This window comes from Zootermopsis nevadensis, unplaced genomic scaffold, assembly GCF_977971745.1.
Source record: "Zootermopsis nevadensis isolate Lab colony 2312 unplaced genomic scaffold, Znev_1.0 Znev_ptg000028l, whole genome shotgun sequence".
NCBI lineage: Eukaryota > Metazoa > Arthropoda > Insecta > Blattodea > Termopsidae > Zootermopsis > Zootermopsis nevadensis.
The window spans coordinates 18,309,946-18,331,447 of record NW_028259160.1 but is presented as its reverse complement, the minus strand read 5'-3'; the positions used below and the strand labels follow the sequence as shown (position 1 = coordinate 18,331,447).

Below are 21,502 nucleotides of genomic sequence, written 5' to 3'. Positions count from 1 at the left end.
TTCTGTGAGCACCTAATTTGTAAGTTATATTCTGTTAAGCCTGCACATGCTCTTCGCCCCCCTCGCAGTTAATCTGGACCCATTTGTACACATTCTGCCGCTGCAAGATAAATGCTAGACTGATTTCAGCTTAACGGCAAAACCCTAAATTCCTACGGTCATCTGATCTGACGTGATGCTGTCAAATCGTCTACATACTTTTCCATACACGTGCACAGATTTCACACACGCACTTAGGGCTTTAGGTAGTTTGTAAAGTATGCAAATAACATAAGAATTAATCCACCATGTTCAAAAAGTGTACTTCTTTTGGCTACGTAAATTATAAACACTTATACTTTATGTACGTGTCTATTGTAAATTCCTACTCCCCGTTCCTCGAAATCGGAGTAAATTAACAACAGCTTCGTGACGTTTCAGGAAACTCTTCACCTCAACACTGAACACCAGTGAGAAGACTGACATTCTCCTGCACGGAATTAGCTCGGACTTGATGTCGCAGATTCTGGATTATGTTTATTTGCGGAAGGTGGACATCCACTGCGACAACGCGCGTCAGCTGCTTGTGGCGGCTGAATACTTGTGTATAGGAGCCGTTACTGAGCTCTGCTGCGACTTCCTCGAGGACACGATGGACCTCGACAACTGTATCGGCATCATGCGTTTCGCTAGGTAATTGATGTTGCCATTTGCTGTGACACTAGCCGTCGTTGCTGGAGCGAAGCTCACTTACTCAGAGAGCAGCCAAGGTCCGGATCACAGAAAAAGACGCTGACTAGGGACCGGGAACATTATAATGCGTTTTTGGTCAGGGTTATTGGCAGGTTATTATTCATGTGCTTTTAATTTAAAGATTATGTTTTGATCAAAATATTAAGGTAGAAAGTTCTAGCTGCAGCTTATCAATGTGTCTGAGTTCGAAGGAGAAGTTGATCCAGCTCTTACGCTCGCTGTCGCAGGTGTCACTTCTGCGCCGACCTTGAGGCTCACGCTCGCAGCTTCGTTCTGCGGCACTTCGTGCAAGTGTCTCAGCAGAGCGGAGAACTGCTAGAACTGCCTGTAGAGGAGCTGCAAGAGATAATCACGTCAGAGGAACTAAACGCAGAGGATGAGGAAACAGTGTGGGAGTGCATTCTCCGGTGGATCAACCACGACCCGGACAACAGGAAAGGCCACATCGTGGGCCTTTTGAAGGACGTGAGACTAGGACTACTTGACACAAACTTTTTCCTTGAAAAAGTCAGTATGTGCCAGAAATCGTTTTCACACGCGTTCGTAACTAATTAATGCAAATCGTGAGTTTAGGCCCGTCCATCTGTCTGTAGTTCCAACTCGAAAATATTTTTACGGATTTTCATTACATTTAATACTGATGAGCTTCAACAGAATCTGTTGACACGTTCCAATTCTGGTTAAAATCTTACAATAACAACGGGAAGATTACACTAAAGAACCACCTGAAGATGACCAATTAAGGTCGATACATGAAATTTATCTTAATAAACATCGAGATCATAATCACACATTGTTTTTTTGACGGACCTTTAATCCAAACCATCAACACGTAGCAGGATGCCTCCCTTGGAACTCGAAGCAACTAATTGTCATAAGATTCTGTCGATTCTACGTAATTTTGACGATTAATTAAGGTTATCTCATCAAAAAAATGTGGTGATCGCAACGTGTATCTCACATTGGAGAGACGAGGGACAAATTTTACGTCTTTTAATGTAACTCAAAATACAACTCTTACCAAAGTATTTAACTTTCAGCTGAAAAACTTTTCAACACATTTCTCAAAGGTTGATTTAACTTCGTTTTAACTTCTTTTCACAACCTGTGCATTTGTTCAGAGCGTCGTTACATAAACCAATAAACATGTTTCTTGTTATACCATAGTCTATTTCTTCCGTGTTACCAATAAATTTATGTGTGAAATTCTTGTCTCCTCTGCAATGAAACATGCCGTGATTCATACCATACATTCCTAGAAGTATATAAAGCCCACATTGAACTGTTCAACAGGTATCAACTCACCCATACGTGACTGAAAATGAGGCGTGCAGACCCGTGGTCTTGGAGACGCTCGCGTTCTTACACGACGTGCAAATGATAACGAAGGAGGACAAGGATTTTCTGATACCAAAGATTGCCCGCCCTCGAATCCCACAGGACATTCTGTTTGCTATTGGTGGGTATCGTGGCGAAAGTCCAACAGCTTTGATTGAAACTTACGACACACGAGCAGACCGATGGAGTGTGGTGAGTTGTAAACATTTCTACTCTTACCATGCCTTGTTAAATGACGCCTCGAAGAAAAAACTTAGTTTGCTTTTGTTGCTTATTTATACCAAGTAATTGTTTAATTAAGCTTACTCACAAGCACCTCTTTGCCTCCTTATTTCGTTTTCATTTATTTTCATCGCAGTGAACCCTTTTTTAAGGAAGCTTCAAAGACATGAATTAAAAGGAATAAATAAATTACATAAATGTTGAGTTTTATGTAAAATGTAAGTTCTAATAGGAATCCACGAAAGATATGAAATTTGCCATTGGTGCCATTTTAAATTAGCGTCCTTCATCAACTGTTATAACACCTTTTCTGCTGATTTTAGACATGAAACGAAATCATCGTTTATCACCAGTGTGGATTTCAACGTAATAAATTAAGAAGTGGTCAGTGTCGATGCTGGACTTCTGGGCGATAACGCCGCGTGAATTAGAAGGCTGACACACGTTCTTTTGGGAGGGGTTTACTGCCACGAGCTATGCGTCGATAAAACTCAAAACACCAACATCTGTCTTCACCATCATACAAATCTGAAATGTCGGCTATTGATGTGAAATTCTAGATTTGTCTGTTAGCAGAGAGAGAGAGAGAGAGAGAGAGAGAGAAAGAAGTGTTCTTCAGTTACTTGTAGACTTGAAGAGAACACTGATAATGTTGAAGTATCTTTTCGTGTCTTCCTGTTTCCCGTCTCTCCCATAATTCCACTATTGCTTCAAGTTCATTTCTCACGGTCTTTGTCGAGTGCGGTAGGCCCGGCCACCCAGCACGGTGTACCAATTTCGGTTCACTGTTGGGGGTTGTACCTCTGCTCCGTTAGTCGCTTGTACTCTGATGTAAGGACTTCACATTAGCAGACCTTGTGACCCAAAGAAACATAAAGCCGTTACCTATGTTTCTTGCAGATGGAGGAGGTTTACCAGAAAGATGAGCGATTTTCCCATGGCACGGCCTTAGTGGGTTTCAACATTTATGTCATCGGTGGTTCGAACGGCAACAGAGCCTTAAGCTCATGTCGCTACTTCAACGTTGTTACGAAGACATGGCATCAGGTGGCGCCTATGCACGAATGCAGGTAAGATGCAGCTCGCTAACGAACAAACTCCTACGAGCAGAGTCCTTCTTCTAAACTGATAGTCGCTCTGTTAGTCATGATATATATGTGGACAGGGGCTCTAACTTGTACCACTCACATACAGAGGCATCGTGAAAAGTGTGAGTAGGCAGGCGGACATTCATGCCAATGTTGGTCGTCGGTCAAAGCCGAATAGAAGCCAATCACAGACTTAGTTCGTAGTTTCTTCAGGTTTGGAGAATATGATTTGCTTGTAAATTCATTTGAATTATTATTTAACAATGTCGAACGAACAACTGTACCCTGCGAGAGGAAATGTATCTGTATCAGCAATAAATGAGCATCATCGCCAGAGGAGCACGAAGCATAGCGAAGTCGGTATTTTTCGTTTCAGATCTGAGGTAACTGTGGCAGTTCTGGGAGAGATTTTGTACGCCATGGGCGGTTGTGGTCTTCTTCTTCTTGAGGAACAGAGAACAGCGGAAAAATATGACTTTAAGACAAACCAGTGGTCTTTGATCGCTCCTATGAATATGGACCGATGCGATGCAGGTGCGGCTGTGCTAAATGGTATCGTAAAACCTGCGAAACATTACTATGTGAATTAGTGCATAATGTCGAGGTGTCTGTCTGTCCGCGTATAACAACGCTTGGTAGCTTGTACCGTAAATCTCTGGTTTTATTTTTATTTAGTGTTCTGTCTGAGGACAGGTCCATATGAACAGGATCCTTCCATCCTTTTCTCGGACTGGGACCTGTTCATATACGTTCTTGGCAGATGATCCAGAAGTGGTTTGCCATTGCCTTCTTCTGTGTGTGAATGGAGTAATTGTTGGGATGCCACGGAGGAAAACTCCGTGTTGCCTAGACCACGGCCTTGCCCAACACAAGTTATAAATTCGGGCACCGCCGGGAATCGAACCCGAGACCCCAGGATTACAAGGCCAGCGTTCTAACCGCTAGACCACCGTGGCGGGAAATCTCTGGTACCAAATTTAATCAAATTCCCATCATTATACATTAATTTAAGCATTTTTTACTGTTTATATTAAATTTTAACAATTTGTTTGCATCCACTAAACTCGTTTCCTTTGACACGCTAATTGTTCCATTAATCGAAATGCATAAAGTTGAAAACAAAGAAACAAATGAACAGAGACAGCCGTGTCCGTACAGTTCCTATCACACAAAGGGGGACATTAAATGCAATATAATTAATCGATTTACAAATTTAAGTATAGATTTTTGTATGTTTGTGCTTTTCATGGACCAGTATAATGCCTCAGCCTACATCAAATATGTAGACAGTCTGTGCCATATAGCTAATTTGTTTTTACAGACAAAATATACGTCGCTGGTGGATGTGGGAATTACCTTATTTTGAGCACGGTGGAAGTGTATGACCCGGTCACCGACCAATGGACATTCGTTGCGCCATTGCATTCTGAACGGTCCAGTCTTCGTTGCATCGTCTTCCACGGCATTCTGTACGCCCTAGGTAAGAATTCTGGATATCCTGAGTGACGTTCCTCTATGCTTCTTACAGAGCGTGTTATTGTGCAATGTTTTCCTAATTGTCTTTGAGTGCTTCAGACTTTATGGACAGCAAGGTTAGTTTGTCAGTATTTTTTTAAACCTGATTCATGGTTTCGAATATATTATCCACAAAGAAAACTAACTAACAACAGATAATCTCTTGTGGCATCTCAACTAACGTATGCCCCATTGTCACACAGTCCCAGTTTTAAAGGTAAATATTTTTCTCTTGTGGCAAGGAAATTTAAATTTTTTGTGCTGTTATCCCCAACAAGCCGGTGGTTTAAAGCGGTTTCTTCGTATTCTTTGCTTTTCGTCTATTATTTGTGTAATGCCGTTCTCAACAGTGCAGCTTGTGTTTATTGTTAAACGCTGCTTTCATGCGCAGTTGCAGGTGAAATTTCCTGATCCTACTGGAAAAAATTAATGGCGTAACTCTCCACAGATTTCCTACATCAGGGTTCGGGACACTTTAAACATAAGTTTCAGCTGCGTAATTATAACCTGAATATTGACTATAATCTAATATGTGTAATAGACGTGACCTTAAACTTTGGTTTGTGCGACTTTTGGGACGCTGTAGTTTAGAACAATTCTGTTTCTACTGTACTGTAAATAAACTCCAGCAGACATGTGAAGTACATGCTTCATAAATTCCTTTGCTCTCTAATCGAGCCACAATTACAAATATAATATTGTAGCTATTTGATCCTTAATTTTGTTCTTGGTATTAATACTAACACCGCAAAAGGGTATGAATTTTAAATCTAAAACTTCTAGACGATGGTGAAGAGTCAATTGAATAAAAATTTACTTGGATATTATCCATCGTCTAGTAATAAAACGTAAAAAACGTAAAACGACGTTTCGGAGATGGGGCTCTATCTCCGTCTTCAGGTTCCTACTCAGTTGGGCCCACTAGATAGAACTAATCCCTATCTCCGAAACGTCGTTTTACGTTTTTTACGTTTTATTACTAGACGATGGATAATATCCAAGTAAATATTTATTCAATTGGTATGAATTTTCTTTTCCCTATTTCATTCATTCATTCCGTTCACGGAAATACAAATTTTAAGAGCATAATGTTCCGTAGGGTAAGACGGACGGAGTATGAAGCATGGAAATACATGCATCTATAAATTTCTAATTGGTAATCATGAAGCGTAGATACCACTTGTGATAAATAGGCGTAAATGTAAGAATAATGTTGAAATGTTTTTTGAGGAACTATGTGGGAAGAGTTCAGCTACCTACTTTGTGAATAAGTTAATGAATCTTATGGCTCCATAAAAGCCACACATTTTTGGCCCGGTGAGAGAGTAATAAATATCAAGATGGACCCCGCTGATCGGAGTTATAATAAGTTCGTTTTGGCAGCCTATTTTTATATACCGTGACCTAATACATAATATGTGTATGTGCAGGAGGATTCAACGAGGTATCACGCTCACTCAGTGCCGAAAAGTTTGACCCTGCAGAAGACACGTGGACCGAGATCCATGATATGTGCGTCGCACGCCAGAACTTCAGTGCACATGTGATCGACGACACGATCTTTATCATCGATGGATATCATGGCGATGAGACCATCTTCAGTGTCGAATGTTTCAATTCCAAGAAAAATGAATGGTTTGTTTGTTCAGGACTGTATCGATACAAACTGTGACTTTTGAAAAGCACTAGGAATTGAATCAGTTCCGGTCAAGATAATCGCAATCTTGCGGATGCAGCGTCATGAACGAGTAACGTAGAAATTGACCGACGTTTCAGAGGTTCTTACCGCTTACTCAGGACGTTGAATACAACGCGAAAACACAATGGCTGAGAGGACGGGGGTTGAATGAAAGCATGCAGAGCAATGTTGCGGTGAAGTTGAATCGTTAAAGCAGAGAGCAAATGACTAGGTAATGCTAATCAGACGTCAAATCTAACTGCATTAATAGGAGCTCTTAGAGTAAGTTTCTTTGATCAGGGACACTCTTTTGGGCTGGAAGTTTCTGGCGTTCAGCACATCAGCATCACCATAATCATCGGCATTTATCACAATGTTAGGCCAATCAATAAAGCTTCTTGGGGAAATCAGCCGTGTCCAGTTGACGCGGTTGGTTGCCCGAGAAAATGTTATTGATTGTACTCGGCGCGAAAGTCTCAAATCCTATATCCAGTTTCAGATGTAATGATTCCTATCCATATCATGTTCTCTTTTTGGACGGAAGTTGATTTGGAAATGGCTGACTCTCGGCGTGTTTCACCATGCAGTCTTGTGCCATCTGATGATGGAGTGAGTAAGAAGCTCCAAAACGTTGGTCAGTGTATATCGAATAACATGATGAAACATACAAGAAGACAGCTATTTTCATATTCGTCTGTGTAAGAGCAGGAATTCTCTCAGAAATTCATTTGTTTTTGGTTATTGTCTGTTTTACGTCCAACAGAACACACCCAGAAGTATTTTTGGCAGCACAAAAAAAGAACACTAAGTATTAAAAATATGTTGCTAAAAGAGGGAAATATCATTATGGGCGCATGGCTCAAACAAAACACGCATCTCTCTCCAAAGAATGTGTGTAATTAAAGTATTATTCTGATGAGAGTAATGGCTTAAAGAAATATACAAAACATAGATGGCGCAGAAGACAATTCATTTGACAACGTTGTAAAATAGTCGTAACCTTGATGTAATAAAATGCGGTATGTTATAATAGCTTATTGGCTGGTGTTCTATGTGTATATGAGTAAACGTAAGATCACGTGGGAACTGTTCTAAATATGGTGTGGGAAGTGTGCACTGAAGTCCTATTGGCGGAATTTTTGTTATATTTTTCTGGAAACCAATTATAAGCAAGGACGTTTCGGTGGAAGCCTATTCCTTCAGCTTCAAGCAGTTTTACCTTCTAGCCAAAGATAGAGCCAGTCCATCAGGCATCGATTTTTTTAGTCCAAAACCTTCTTTTTATAACCTCAATAGAAAAAGTATAGGTATTTTTAAAAAAATAATTAATTTCTTTAAATAATTGCACTGACATTCAAATTACATTTCTAACAAATTTGTATTAAGTAAATTATTTTTGATAGAAGACGCATTTCTTCATGAGTTATATCATCTCATGTAGAGCTACATATTATCTGTAACTGTGTCCGCGAAATGTGATAAAAATTATCTTGAGGTAGAAAATACTGATGGATGATGGAAATGGGTTTGTTTTCACTTTTAATATTTTAAATTGCAGGTACCATGCGACAGAAATGAATGTCCGTAGAACAGGTATGTCGATCTGTGTCGTCAAGAACCTACCCAATGCAAAAGATTACGCCCACAAACACAGGGACGAAATAATGGAGAAGATACGTAAAAAATTGTTGGCTTGGGAAACTCAGCGGCAGCAAGCCTTTGATTACAACCTCGACGAACACACAAAATTTAATCACATTCCTCAAGAAAATAATGAAGAAAACTGGGCTTTGATGTAAGAACCAAGAGAGAAATAAAGAGAAATATCGTTTGCAGCAAAGAAGGAAATATTTTTTATTTTCGTTAATTTCTGCCTTGTCGAAGGCAATCTGCCGGGTGAGGAGGCTTGCATGCTCAAATGAGCCTTAGGACTATGCCGGCCGGTGCTTCGGCTCGTGATAGGGTCACCCAAGCCGGTCAGGTCTAAGGAGATGCGCCAGACTAAGAGTGATAACCTGGTCCTCGAGCTTGAGGGTTGGGCGTAAGGCTAACAACCTTTCACCGCAAGAAAAAGTATTGTTACGAAAAAATTAACTAAGCCTCTTTGGCACGACCATGTCAATTGAAAAAGGATATGAGATTAGAACTTGGAACATTAGGGTTCTCTATAGGGCTAGGGCACTGAAATCAGTGAGTAGGGAATTAGAGAATTATAAGTTAGACTTAGTGGCAGTGCAGGAGGTGCGATGGCAGGGGGAGGGCACGATTTTACATTTTTCTATGGAAAGGGGAATGACAATCATCAGCTAGGGACAGGTTTTTGACGTAAATACGTCTATGAGGAAGGGTCATTCGGCAAAAAAGTGTTACGAAAATGTGTTACGAAAAAGGGAAACGAAAAAGTGTAACTTCATTGTTATGTTACCTAGGAAACGTCATCTGTTTACTCAACATTATTGTTACCTACGAAACGTCATCTGTTTACTTGGCATTGTTGTTACCTACGAAACGTCATCTGTTTACTCGGCGTTATTGTTACCTAGGAAACGTCATCTGTTTACTTAGCATTATTGTTACCTAGGAAACGTTACATTACTTTACATTACATTCAGCTATCACAGACCCATCTTAAGCGTAACTAATTGAAGTTAAGTATTCAAGCATTTTTGTTGCCTAGGAAACGTCATCTGTTTACTCGGCATTGTTGTTGCCTATAAAACATTACATTACATTACGTTACCTTACTTGTGTTGGGCAAGGCCGTGGTCTAGGCAACACGGAGTTTTCCTCCGGGGGCTTCTTCCCCGGTTTCTCCGTGGCATCCCAACAATTACTCCATTCACACACAGAAGAAGGCAATGGCAAACCACTTCTGGATCATCTGCCAAGAACGTATATGAACAGGTCCCAGTCCGAGAAAAGGATGGAAGGATCCTGTTCATATGGACCTGTCGTCAGACAGAACACTAAATAAATAATATACATTACCTTACCTTACCTTACATTACATTACATTTCATTACATTACATTACTTTACATTACATTTAGCTGCCACAGACCCATTTTAAGCGTAACTAATTGAAATTGAATAAGCAATGTCTTAATCAAACTTATCTCAATTGTAAAGGATGTATAAAGGAAATATTTAGAATAAAGCCAATATATAAACTTCCTTTCCGTATAGACGTATTTACGTCAAATTCTCCGGAACCGTGGTTCCACTATCACTTTTATTCTGGTGTTTCTCAGAAGGAAGGAACGACGGAAATTTGAGTAAGGTTAGCCGGGATTTTAAATCGGGGTCTTTTAAATTCGATGTAGGAGTGCTAACCACTCGACGGTAAGTTTATTTTGCCCAGTTAAAACTTGAGCGTGGTTGAGTGGACAGGTAGTAATGTGGTCGGCGACCGTGTCATAAAATGCCGGTTTAATAAGCACTGGATACGTCTTTATCTTTAAGAGGATTTCTCACATTGAGATTGGCCGATTTACAGAGAAGCAATGATCAGGGCAAAAGCCACTGAACATACGTGACTGCCAAATATCCTGGGTATCGGATCAGTCATATCCAGTTCATAATTTTTCATACGTCTCTTCCTTCCTCATACCATACTTACTGATTAACATAATTAAATATATGCACTGATGCCACTATATAAGAACACTACCATGAACGTGTAAGTGAACAAAATTATGTTGTCGAGCTAATCATGTCACCTGTGTTGTGGGTACATAAGCTTTGTAGTGTTTCCAATTTCTTTCATTTTTGCTAAGGTGGGGGAGGTGTAATTTTAGAATGAAAAGGTAGTTAATGTTGTTACCGGCTGTGCTGTTGATAATGGCTGATGACGGATTAGTACCTTCTGCTACCGCCATATCGTTTAGTGATTTCACAATAGGTGGCAGGTGGTATTTGCACTGCCAACTGCATGGAACACTGAACGTTTCGTTGGTGAAATGAAAAGTAAGTGTGTTAACGTCAGAAGTGCAGATGGAAAACCACTGTTAAGCACAGAAGAAAGAACAGATACATGGAAAAAATATATCAAAGACCTGTATCAGGGGAAAACATTGTCCAACAGTGTGATTGAGGAAGTGAAGGAGATTGATGTGGAGGAAATAGGGGATCCAGTACTACGATCTGAATTTGACAGAGCTCTGAAAGGCTTAGTCTCAAACAAGGCAGTGGGACGAGATACCTTCAGAATTATTGCAATCTATGGGGAATGAAAGAACTAGAAGGTTATTCAATCTGGAGTCCAAAATCTATGAGTCCGGAGAAATACCATCAGACTTCCAAAAGAGCATTATCTTCGCACGTCCCAAGAAAGTGAGAGCAGACAAATGTGAAAACTACCACACAATTTGCTTGATATCTCATACATCAAAATTACTAACTAGAATAATACAGAAGAATGGAAAGGAAAGTTGAAGAGGCACTAGATGAGGATCAGTTTGGTTTAAAAAAAGTATGGGTACTCGAGAGGCAATTCTGACCTTAGGTTTAATAATAGAAGGACGGATTAAGAAAAATAAAGATACAATTATGGCATTTGTAGACTTGGAGAAGGCTTTTGACAAAGTAAAGTGGAATAAGATGTTTGAAATCTTGAGGAAGGTAGGGCTGAAGTATAAAGATAGATGAGTTATGTACAGTATTTATAAGCATCGGGTGGCCATAATAAAAGTGGAGAATCAAGAAAGACAGCAGGCATTTATTAAAAAGGGAGTAAGACAAGGATGCAGCCTATCACCCCTGCTGTTTAACTTGTATATTGAGGAAGCAATGAAGAAAGTGAAAGAAAAGTTCCGGATAGGAATAAAGGTTCAAGGGGAAAGGATGTTATTGCCCTGTTGGCTGAAAGGAAGGAAGATGTAGAGAAATTATTGAATGGTATGAATAGATTAATCAATGAACAATTTGGCTTAGGATAAACAAAAGCAAAACAAAAGTTATGAGGAGCAGCAGAAATGAGAATAATGATCCATTATATATCAAAATTGGGAAAGACACAGTAGAAGAAGTGAAGGAATTCTGTTATTTAGGTAGCAAAATCACAAAAGATGGACGAAGGAAGGAAGACATTAAAAGCAGATTAGCACAAGCAAAGAGAGACTTCTTCAAAAAGAGAAGTCTACTAGTGTCAAACATTGACCTGGAATTAAGAAAGATTTTTATGAAGTTATATGTTTGGAGAACAGCACTATACGGAAGCAAAACATTGTCAGTGGGAAAACCAGAAAGAAGAAGGATAGAAGCATTTGAAATGTGGTGCTATAGAAGGATGTTAAAAATTATGTGGACTGATAAAGTACGAAATGAACTGCTCTTACACAGGATAGGAGAAGGAAGAAGTCTATTGAAAAATCTTACGAGAAGAAGAGATAGAATGGTGGGACACATTTTGAGGCACACAGGATTGGTTAATTTGGTAATGGAAGGAACAGTTGAAGGAAAGAATTGTAGAGGAGACAAAGATTGGAATATGTGACGCAGATTTTTGATGATGTGGGCTTCAAAAAATATATGCAAATGAAGAGATTGGCGCAAGATAGACGACATCAAACCAGTCGAAGACTGATGACAAACAACCAAACTCTTATACTCTGTGACTATATAATTTTCTTAGTCTTTGGTATTCGATATTCTAGAGTCGATATAATTCAAGATGGCGATAGGTGGCGTGTGATTGTTAATGATAGAACTTGTTTCGTAAAGTAATATTATAAAATGGGGAAAGGCTTCAATAATTATATGTGCAAGAAATTTTTTCATCCTGCGTCTAGAGACAATTTGAAAAGGGTAATGGTTTAAAATGTTAATGTTGTGTTTGGGTATCTTGTATGAGTTGATCATTCAACTTCATAGAAATAAGTCTAAGTACATTACATTATCGTCTTATTCAAATGATAGTATTGCCTTGGCTTTGTTTATAGGTCTGGATAGCAGAGCAGAAGGCAGAGTCTTATAAAAAGAAGCAAGAAGAATTGAGAGTTCAATATGAAAAGGAACAAGATTTGTACACAAATAAGTATGTTCTTCATGCACTTTCCACACTCTGAAAGTTATAGATTGTAATTGCATGGCCTGTGGTAAATGTAGTTCCGATGTCTGAATTCATAGGACACGTGTTGGACATGACAGCAAGCTACCAGAGGGGATATTATCAGTAATGAAGAAAATGAGGGGTTTAATTGAGGAAAAATTAAGGGACGTTATAATTCTCTCCCCATTATTTCCTAATGAGATTATATTTAAATATTTTCTTTTCCTATACATATCTGTTATGCATCCAGTTTAGTTTTTAAAAGAACAGTACCAAAGTAACTGGTAATGGTAACAGCTGTGATGCTTCTCCATGCGATATTTGAAATTTTGTTCATGGTTGATATACATTTGCAACAAGCAAATTTTTGCAGTTTTGGGTTAAGATCAGGATGCCCATAATTCCACGAAGGTGGTCTTGCTTGCCCTTCACAAAACAGTATTTCCTGATATGAGCTAACAAATTTTGCTTTTTGTTTGGACATGTTTTGTCAGTCTTGACACATCCAATATTGAGACTGAAATGGTAAACAATGTAGTGCTTTTGCTCATAATTCAAGGTTAGTTGAAAGACAACATAACCCAATGCCATCTAACATCTCTACTGCTCATTGCTCAAGGTCATTGTACACCCTTTGTTCTAAAAATGCATGTTTGAATTATTTGTGACAACACTCATCGCTTGCCAGTGTACGTGTATGCTAAAGGGTTTTGATGACTGTCTTGCAATAAGCTGAACTGTTATTTTGGACTTTGTCCTTTTATATATATATATTTAGTAAAGACGTAATGTAGACCAGTGGTATTCAACCTGGGGTACGCGAAGTTTTCTTAGGGGGTCTGTGAAATTTAAAAAAATATATATATTATTTTATGTTAAACACTGGATAATCAGTAATGTGATTTATTTAATTTATTTTAGATGTAGATTATATACTATATATAACTTGAATTATATACCAACAAAGTTGGGGGTACAAAGTTGAAGAGAAATTATATTTGGGGGTACGCGAACAAAAAAGGTTGAATACCACTGATGTAGACGATGGACAGCGTCCAAAATAACTGTCTAGGTTATTGCAACATTAACATTCTTTTCTAACAGGTCACTAAAGTTGGGGTTTGTGGCATACGTTCATAACACATTGCATTAGGTAAATTGAATTTTTTGTGGTAGGGCTAATAGCTTACCTGTAAACACAACCTTCATTCAGCTGCTGGTTTATGTGCTCACCAATCAGTATGGCTGTTCAAAAACCATTTTCTGTACTTAATGCATTTTATCACTGTGTAGGGAATCTATTGCTGAATTTATATTTAAAAATAAGAATTTTTTGATAGAAAGTAACAAACATGGTTCACAGCAGGAAGAAGTAAATATGCAGCAGTTGCAGAGACTAATCAGTGTGATTCTTTTCTAGGGCAATACTGAGTAAAGAAAGTAAGGATAAGCTGAGTGTAAATTTCATGTATGAGCCACCACCTGGTACGAAGAAGGAACGAGAAAGAGAAGATGATGAACCAGAATATAAATTTGAATGGCAGCGAAAATTTAATGCACCAAGAGAGGAGTATGTATATTTCTTAAGCTTATTTCTAACATAGAAGTTAGGAGATTTGGCAGTTCACCGGACCTTAATTATTTTACTGGTTTGTTGTAGGTGTCTGTGTGCATGCATGTCTCTTTCTTTATAACAGTTGTCTGTATCACCTGGAGGATATTCAGATTTGTGAATATAGTGTATGCATTATGATTTTTGCCTCATTAAGTGTGATGGAGAACATATAGCATGCAATTGAAATTTCATGGGGTATACTGACTAGACATTGGTCTAGACAATGGATTAAATTTCATGTATGGTCTGAGATATTTCTCCTTGCTATGACATCCAAATATTAAAATTTATTTCCTGATGATTATTTACAGATTTTTTTCCCTGGTTTAAACATTAACAAAGCATTTGGAGTGAAGCCTTGATGACTCACTGTCCTTTGTAGACGGATGCATGTAGACCTGCATTCTTACCATCACTCCAGGCAGGAGTGTATGGACATTTTGTTCTTGCAGATGATATGGTGCCCCTGAATTCTGCAACAGCTTGTTTCTCAAATGTGCCGGTCTTGCTGCATGAATTACGTCAATTTTGATTGGAACATTTCTTTTCTGATATTTTGCCACCAGAAGCCTAAATCTTTAATTATATTGCAAAGATTCCACTTTCCACCACTGAAATTAATCTTCTTCATGGGTGCAGTTAACAACAATTATAAAGCAGGCCACTCACCTTTTGTAGCGTGAGGTTTTTTAATCGTTCTTCGAATTACACACTAGTCAAAATCTTTTCTGTTTTAATATTCCTTCTTTGCCATTTTTTGTGAAATGTGTTGATGTCCTCCCCTGCTTGTCTGTTGTGGTCATAATATTTTAATATGCACTTCAGACTGCTGAAATACACCAGCAGCTTGAGAAATATAATTTTGTATTTATTAATGTTAATCACCTTGCTGCTGTCTGCTTCATCCTTCATAAATCTGTATAAATACTAATCACCATTTCCTTATTCGAGCTGTGTATTACTTTATGTTCCCCTATTTTCTTTACACTTCTGCCATAATGTTCAATTAAGCTGTACCATTTGCAGAAGTTATGGGCTTTAAACTATGGGGGAGGTAAGAAGTTTAAGACTAACATGTTTGCAACCCAAATTAAGTAAATAATTCCCTTAACTGTAGATCATAGATCAAAGAGCTGGGTTGCCCATGCTCTGAAGAAGAACCTTGACAGGTTCTTCTGCATTTGGAAAATTAACCTGTGGAGATATGTATTTAGTAGTTTGTTAAATGTAAATATTCTCCATGTTTCAGTTACTGCAAAGGTGATTCAGAAATCAGGGATCAACCATTTGGCATCCAAGTTCGCAATGTGCGGTGCATCAAGTGTCACAAATGGGGTCACATTAATACAGGTAAGGAGGCAGGCTTAGTGTTTAGGCACTCTGTGATGTCGGAATATGTGTTTCTTATGAGAGATTAGCTAATTATTGGCATTCATGGTGATTTATTGATATTATTGATTGTCCTCTTGGGTGTTGACACCATGCGGAACCTTCAGGCACTTCACCTCAATCAAGACTGTCAGTTCACCAGTGTTCATCTTTGAAGCGGTACTGTATCACTCTTTGCCCAGGTTTCTCTGAAGGAAATATTGGACCAACACTTTAGCAAAGATGTTATAAGCCACCTAGTGATCATTTTGATCTACTTTCTGTTTGATGGTTGGTTCTGTGAACAGGAAGATGGAATGGGCATGGAGTCTTCAACTATCCCACTTCATAGCCAACAACTGTATAACACATTCTGAGGCACAGGTGGGGTTAGTTAAGGTTTGTGGGCAATGCCTTTGTTGTCTGACTGCATGATGCAGTGGAGCTCCACAACTTTCTTGTGCACGTAAACAGAATTCCTACAAAGATTCAATTCACAATAGAGTGGGAAGAGGGAGGTCATCCGCCATTCCTGGCTGGACGTTGACATTTACAGAGTCAGGGTCGGTTCTTGGGCACAAACTACAAGAAGTACTTGAATGGCTGCTGTGTTGCATCACCATCTGCCCCAGAATTTTGGCATCATCTGAACCTTGATACTTAGGTCAAGCTACATAAACCTTCTTACTGAACTAGCTTACCAGAGAAGAACTTCCAAGGAAAGCAGGTTCTCTGCATAATATTCTGCCGCAGCAGGGACTGGCTCAATGAAGTAGCATCCAAACAAACCCTTCAGCACTGCATTTTATCATTTGTGCAGAATGTGTCCAGCCACAATGGCAAAATACTGGTGTGATACTACATTCATCTTATCATGACAGCCTTGGTCTCAAAGCTACTGGAGGCTACTTGTGAGTATGGGGCTTTGTTCATAGGTGAGATTAGTCTCGTAATAGAAGAATGATGAAAGGATTAGCAGAAGACCTCTGGCTCTGCTGTGCTGTGTTGTCAAAACACTTGGTCAGACAGGGCCACCAGATACAGTTTGACTACACAATGGTAGGAAGCTATTTTATAAGCCTAGCGTCTTCAAACCAAATACTTCAGGAACACAGGATACCACAGAGGGCCAGTAACAGCTGCACAAACTCTATAGCTTGAGCCACTCATCCATCCTTACAGCATCCATCCTGAGTACCATCTGATCATGTGGGGTGTCACCACCACATCACTTTTGGGTCCTCTATAATGGCTGCTTTTTTGATGTTCTTGTGTTCTGTCATGAGGAAGGAACAATATGGGTCTGTCCATACCTGGCTCGCTGTCTTGTCACATTTTTTGGGTAATGGACTGGAGGATTTTAGAATTCTTATGTAATGGATATGGCAGTGTTTTTCAGACTGATCTTTGTGGACTTTGCTGTAATGACTGTAATATAAGCTAGTCATTGTGTTGAATAGTTTTAGGATTGGTGTGTTACCTGTATAAGATCTGAAGTTCTCATTGCAACTTATTGCAGTGAAGTCTTGCTCATAAGAATGGAGTTGTGATCACAACTCACGTGCCTGATCATGTGAGAAGACATCATTGCATGGGACACCTACTTTTATGTAGATCAGTTGTTAGATCATCAAAGTATTGATAGAGGAGGACCTGTGTGTTATACTGGGTTATCAGTGATGTGCTATGGCAGTGTCTTTATAAGATGGTGTCTGGAGTCGATTAATAAGTTTCTACATTTCACCGATAATGAGAGTATTCATTCAATGCCCTCCCAAAGCTTTTAGGATTGTGTCTGCCGGGCTAAGACATCTGTAACTCTGTGGAAGAGCCATCTATGAAACAGTTTTTTTTCCATATTGGAATACTGAGACAGCTACAGTCACCTGTCATACCATTAGATATTTGTGAGAAGAATTACTGCTGTTTTTCTGAAGTCTTGGCAGAAACTTTGCTAGGCATGCCATCTACGCCCATTAGTCTGTTAAAATGCAGTGCAGGAAATTAATAATGCCAGCTTATTTGATCATTGTAGGAATGCTGTTGAGTAGAAATTCTGATCAGAAAACATTGCTGTGCACTGTATGTGTGAGGGACACAGTGAAGTGATGTGAAAAGTGTGATGTTGGAGTGTGTTTGAACTGTTCTGGAGACTATCATAAGCCTAGTTTGTTTCTTAAAGAGAAGAATGTTCATATTGTTGGTACAAGTAAGACTGTTTCTGTTTGCAGATAAGGAATGCCCAATGTATAATCAGGCATCAAGTTCTGACCAGGCAGGTGATTCATTGGATCCATTGATTCTTGTCCAACAAATGAGAGAGGACGGTCTTGCTATGAAAAGGAGTGCTCTTAGTATTCCACAGCAGATGAGATTCTCTAGAGATCAGGTAAGATACGTAATTAAAATTTGTTTATAGCTTCTGCCAAGTTTTGTAAATGTTTAGCACATTTGGAATTATGGTGCAGTATGAAACCCAAACTCATTAGATTCAGAAACTCAACATCTCGGTGCTATAAAGTACACTGGAGGAATGTAAGCCGAGATGATCGTGACAGACGCTCATTCCGGGATGAGAGCGTCAGTTCACGTGTAAGAAATAATCCTGATGCATCCAGATTATGATTGTGTTGACATGACTTTTTATTATGGTCTGTGACTAAAATAAAGATGTAACAAGTGCATGTACTGTTTGTTTTCAGGACCTTATTCCAAGTGAAAATGAAGATGAGGAATCAAAAAAGTCTGAAATAGAACTCTTGAAGTCATTATCAATGAAGCAGAAACGAAGGCTACTTAGGTAAGCGTATAATGGTTTATATAGAATTTTCTTAATAGTTGCATAAATGTGCTAGATTTTAATCATCCATTGACCATCAGTTTCTTCAGTTATGGTCTTCTGTATCTTTCCGTAGAGGCTGTTTGAATGTGCAATTACTGAAACTTTCCTTTAGCCCTTTTACTGTGACATCTACTGAAGCGTTTTATTGCATTCATGTTTTCTTGTGTAAATTGATAAAAGTCGTTGGCTGTCAGTGTTTGCTTGTCATTAGGACATTGAGGATATTTTCTGGCTGCCTACCATTTTGTTAAGCCACCTACAGTATCACAAGGATTTTTGCCATGATTGGCAGCAAAGAATTACTGCTCTGCAGAAATTTCAACATTGTTATGATTTATGCAATTGGTAACATTTTTATTTTTCTTGTACTGTGATGCAGCTCCTATCTTTCTCATTTTTCTCTCCAGCGTCTTGACATACCGATTCTTCTGAAAAGTATAAAATGTGCTTGTTATGTTCAAAGTCCTTCTTACCATGACACAGCAGTTTCTCTTCACTAACAACACAACATCTTCATGATGTCAAAGCTTCCAAATTGGGCCATTCACTGTTCATGCAGGGAGAAAATGACGAGCACAGCAAGTGTAATCAACCATGGGATAGAAATTTTCATTTGTCGTCCTGTCATCTGAAACTTTCCTGGCATGATACAGAAATTTTTCTTTCAAATGTGCACATGTGAGACAAGGGTTGGAAATAATTAGCAGAAATGTACACAGTATGTAAGGAAACAGCGACTGTTACCTCTTAACATTTTAATATAGTTATTGTTTACCCAACATTTTTTACATAACTGGAGTTGTATGTATTCTTAATACATATTTACAAGTGTACTTTTTAATGTATTTGAAAAATAGCAGCCTGTAATCAGACCAAGTTTATTAAAGTAGAAAACTCATTTGTTGAGTTGGCATGAACTGATTCTTTTGGTTACAATGTGCAGAATGTTGTTAAGTGGTACAATTTACTTACCACTTTGTTCTGACATTTTACCACAATTTTTATACATTATTAAAAGAAACTTTGTATATTAATTTCATATCATACTTTCTGTGAATGTTATATTAAATTATTTTATCTCTGTTTATTAGGAAACTTGACAAAATGTTGAAGAAGAACAAGAGGAGCAAATCCAAGAAGAGGAAAATGAGGAAGTCTGAACAGACAGCAAAGGATAGTGAGAGTTCAAGTAGTGAAACACCTAAGGAAGAAATAAAATCACATAAGGAGAAAAGAAGAGTGAAGGAAGACAAAAATAAACAAAGAGAAAGGCATTACAAAAACATAGTAATCAAGAAGAACAATCGACATTGAGCAGTGGAGCACAATCACATAAGACTGTAAGAAGTTCATGGTAGAAGCATTGATTTTGTTGGCCACCTCAGTATGCACCAGTGGCATCAAGCAACTTGTGAGAGAACATCTAATCGGGAATACAGAAAGACTGCCAGACCAAAAGTACAGCATGTTTCAAAAGTAGCTTTAAAACTTGAGGGCGAGATATTGGTGAACTGATAGGAGAAACATATAATTTCAGAACATAGAAATGTAGTCAAACACTTCAAGTTTTATGTCCATCAGATTTTTATGGTTCAATGTGACTTCCATTTGTTATGCGGCAGACGTCCCATCTGTAGTCAATATCTTGCCACGAGGTGTAGCATCTCCGGTGTCACTTCAGCAACTGTGGCGTTAATTCGAGTTCGGAGTTCGGCCACATTTGGGTAAGGGTGGCATGTACACTCGATCTTTAACAAATCCCCACAAGAAAAAATCTAAAGGTGTTGGATCCGGGGAACGAGGTGGCCGTGCTATTGGTGGGGCCCAACTAATCCACCGACCCGGGAAACGGTTGTTGAGGTACTCGCACACTTCTCTGAGGTAATGAGGGGGTGCACCGTCTTGCTGGAAGTGAATGCGTCCTTCCTGGTCATCTTAGTCAAGTTGAGGAATGAGGAACTAGAGGAACTATGCAGCCATCTTCATACTCAGCACTGTGAGAACCACAAATCCAATGAGACAAGTAGAGCTTATAAGCATGTACAAACACATTAATAGTTCAGTGCAGAAATAACCTTCATGACAGTTTCCAACAGGTCACTCTTTCATATTTTATGTATTTTTCCCATCTGAGCTGGCAATGATGGCATTAATGTGTTGCAGCTTCAGTACTCCGTTTCAACTGAGGATGTAACCGTCTTGATATCGCCACATCGCCATGGGAAGACTGGATGGGTGGGGAGTCCAGCTGATGTCCCTGAAGCAAGAAATACCTTAGTATGGAACTGACATGCTCATTTGTGTAAATGTCTTGTGAATGGTTTACAGTGTCAAATTCATTGTGTTCGCTCAGTATTTATGTCAAGGGCCAGTGCGTGTCAGCACGGACTTTACCGCACGCATCCCTTACTCACGCACAAGCGAAATGTGGACGTGCCGACAAACTCGGCAACCTCGCATCAACAGAGAGTTTGTTATCTGTCCACACATAACGCACACTTACTTTTAAAACTTGTCAATCAATTAAGTTTTTAAAGTTCCTTATGTGGACAAATAACATACAAAGTGGGCTGTTTTTCTAGTAATGTCGCTGAAAGTTCTTAAGCAGAGAGAAAGTATGCAAATGTTAATGCAATTTAGGATCTTAGATTATAATATCAAGACAAAGGGATGCAAAACCAGTGGCACAAAGACAACATTGTAATGTATGAATAACTGCACACTGGCCAGTTCATTCAAACTAACCACTGCAGTGTTACCACCTGTTCTATGTATTGTTGACCACAGCATCTGTTTTTATTCTGTGCAAGTGTCATTTTGACAAAAAGCAAATTACTAATCTTGTTTTCTCACATAAGCATTATTTGCAGTGTCATTAAATGTCCATTTCAAAGTTATGCATGCAACTGAAATTAAACCTCTCAGTTCCTGAACATCAGACGTGTAGTTACAATTAAGACTGTTCTGACTATGTAGGAGATGGGCCTCTCACGGCAGTGAGCATGAAGGCGGCTATCTTCTGGGTTGTAGCACCATGTAGTCTGGTAGAAGTTTGC

The 21,502-nt window shown here is 39.0% G+C and overlaps 2 protein-coding genes across 10 annotated transcripts in view; both read left to right on the top strand.

Moving 5' to 3' along the window:
* The window catches only part of LOC110834174 (kelch-like protein 10), a 45,563-nt gene extending 37,153 nt beyond the window's left edge, over positions 1-8,410 (top strand). For all 7 annotated transcript variants that reach the window (XM_087357461.1, XM_087357464.1, XM_087357463.1 and 4 more), the window contains 8 exons: positions 421-672; positions 960-1,239; positions 2,026-2,262; positions 3,193-3,362; positions 3,757-3,932; positions 4,702-4,860; positions 6,326-6,530; positions 8,132-8,410. In XM_087357461.1, coding sequence (XP_087213587.1) covers positions 421-672; positions 960-1,239; positions 2,026-2,262; positions 3,193-3,362; positions 3,757-3,932; positions 4,702-4,860; positions 6,326-6,530; positions 8,132-8,372 — 1,720 coding nt within the window. In that variant the 3' untranslated portion in view covers positions 8,373-8,410. The remainder of the gene's footprint in view (positions 1-420; positions 673-959; positions 1,240-2,025; positions 2,263-3,192; positions 3,363-3,756; positions 3,933-4,701; positions 4,861-6,325; positions 6,531-8,131) is intronic.
* Positions 8,411-12,219: 3,809 nt separating this feature from the next.
* On the top strand, positions 12,220-21,343 carry LOC110834175 (corepressor of RBPJ and splicing regulator-like). Of its 3 annotated transcripts, none has more exons than XR_015537458.1 (8): positions 12,220-12,377; positions 12,512-12,606; positions 14,042-14,191; positions 15,486-15,586; positions 17,836-17,993; positions 18,307-18,404; positions 19,538-20,170; positions 20,610-21,343. XR_015537458.1 is itself a non-coding variant. In XM_087357470.1 (7 exons), exons 1-7 carry the CDS (start codon positions 12,306-12,308, stop codon positions 19,758-19,760), a joined length of 897 nt encoding a protein of 298 aa, XP_087213596.1. In that variant the 5' UTR covers positions 12,220-12,305; the 3' UTR covers positions 19,761-21,343. The 3 variants fall into 3 exon arrangements, 1 of the variants encoding a protein (XP_087213596.1); XR_015537457.1 differs by having other exon boundaries at positions 19,538-20,442; XM_087357470.1 differs by having other exon boundaries at positions 19,538-21,343.
* The last annotated feature ends 159 nt before the right edge of the window (positions 21,344-21,502 follow it).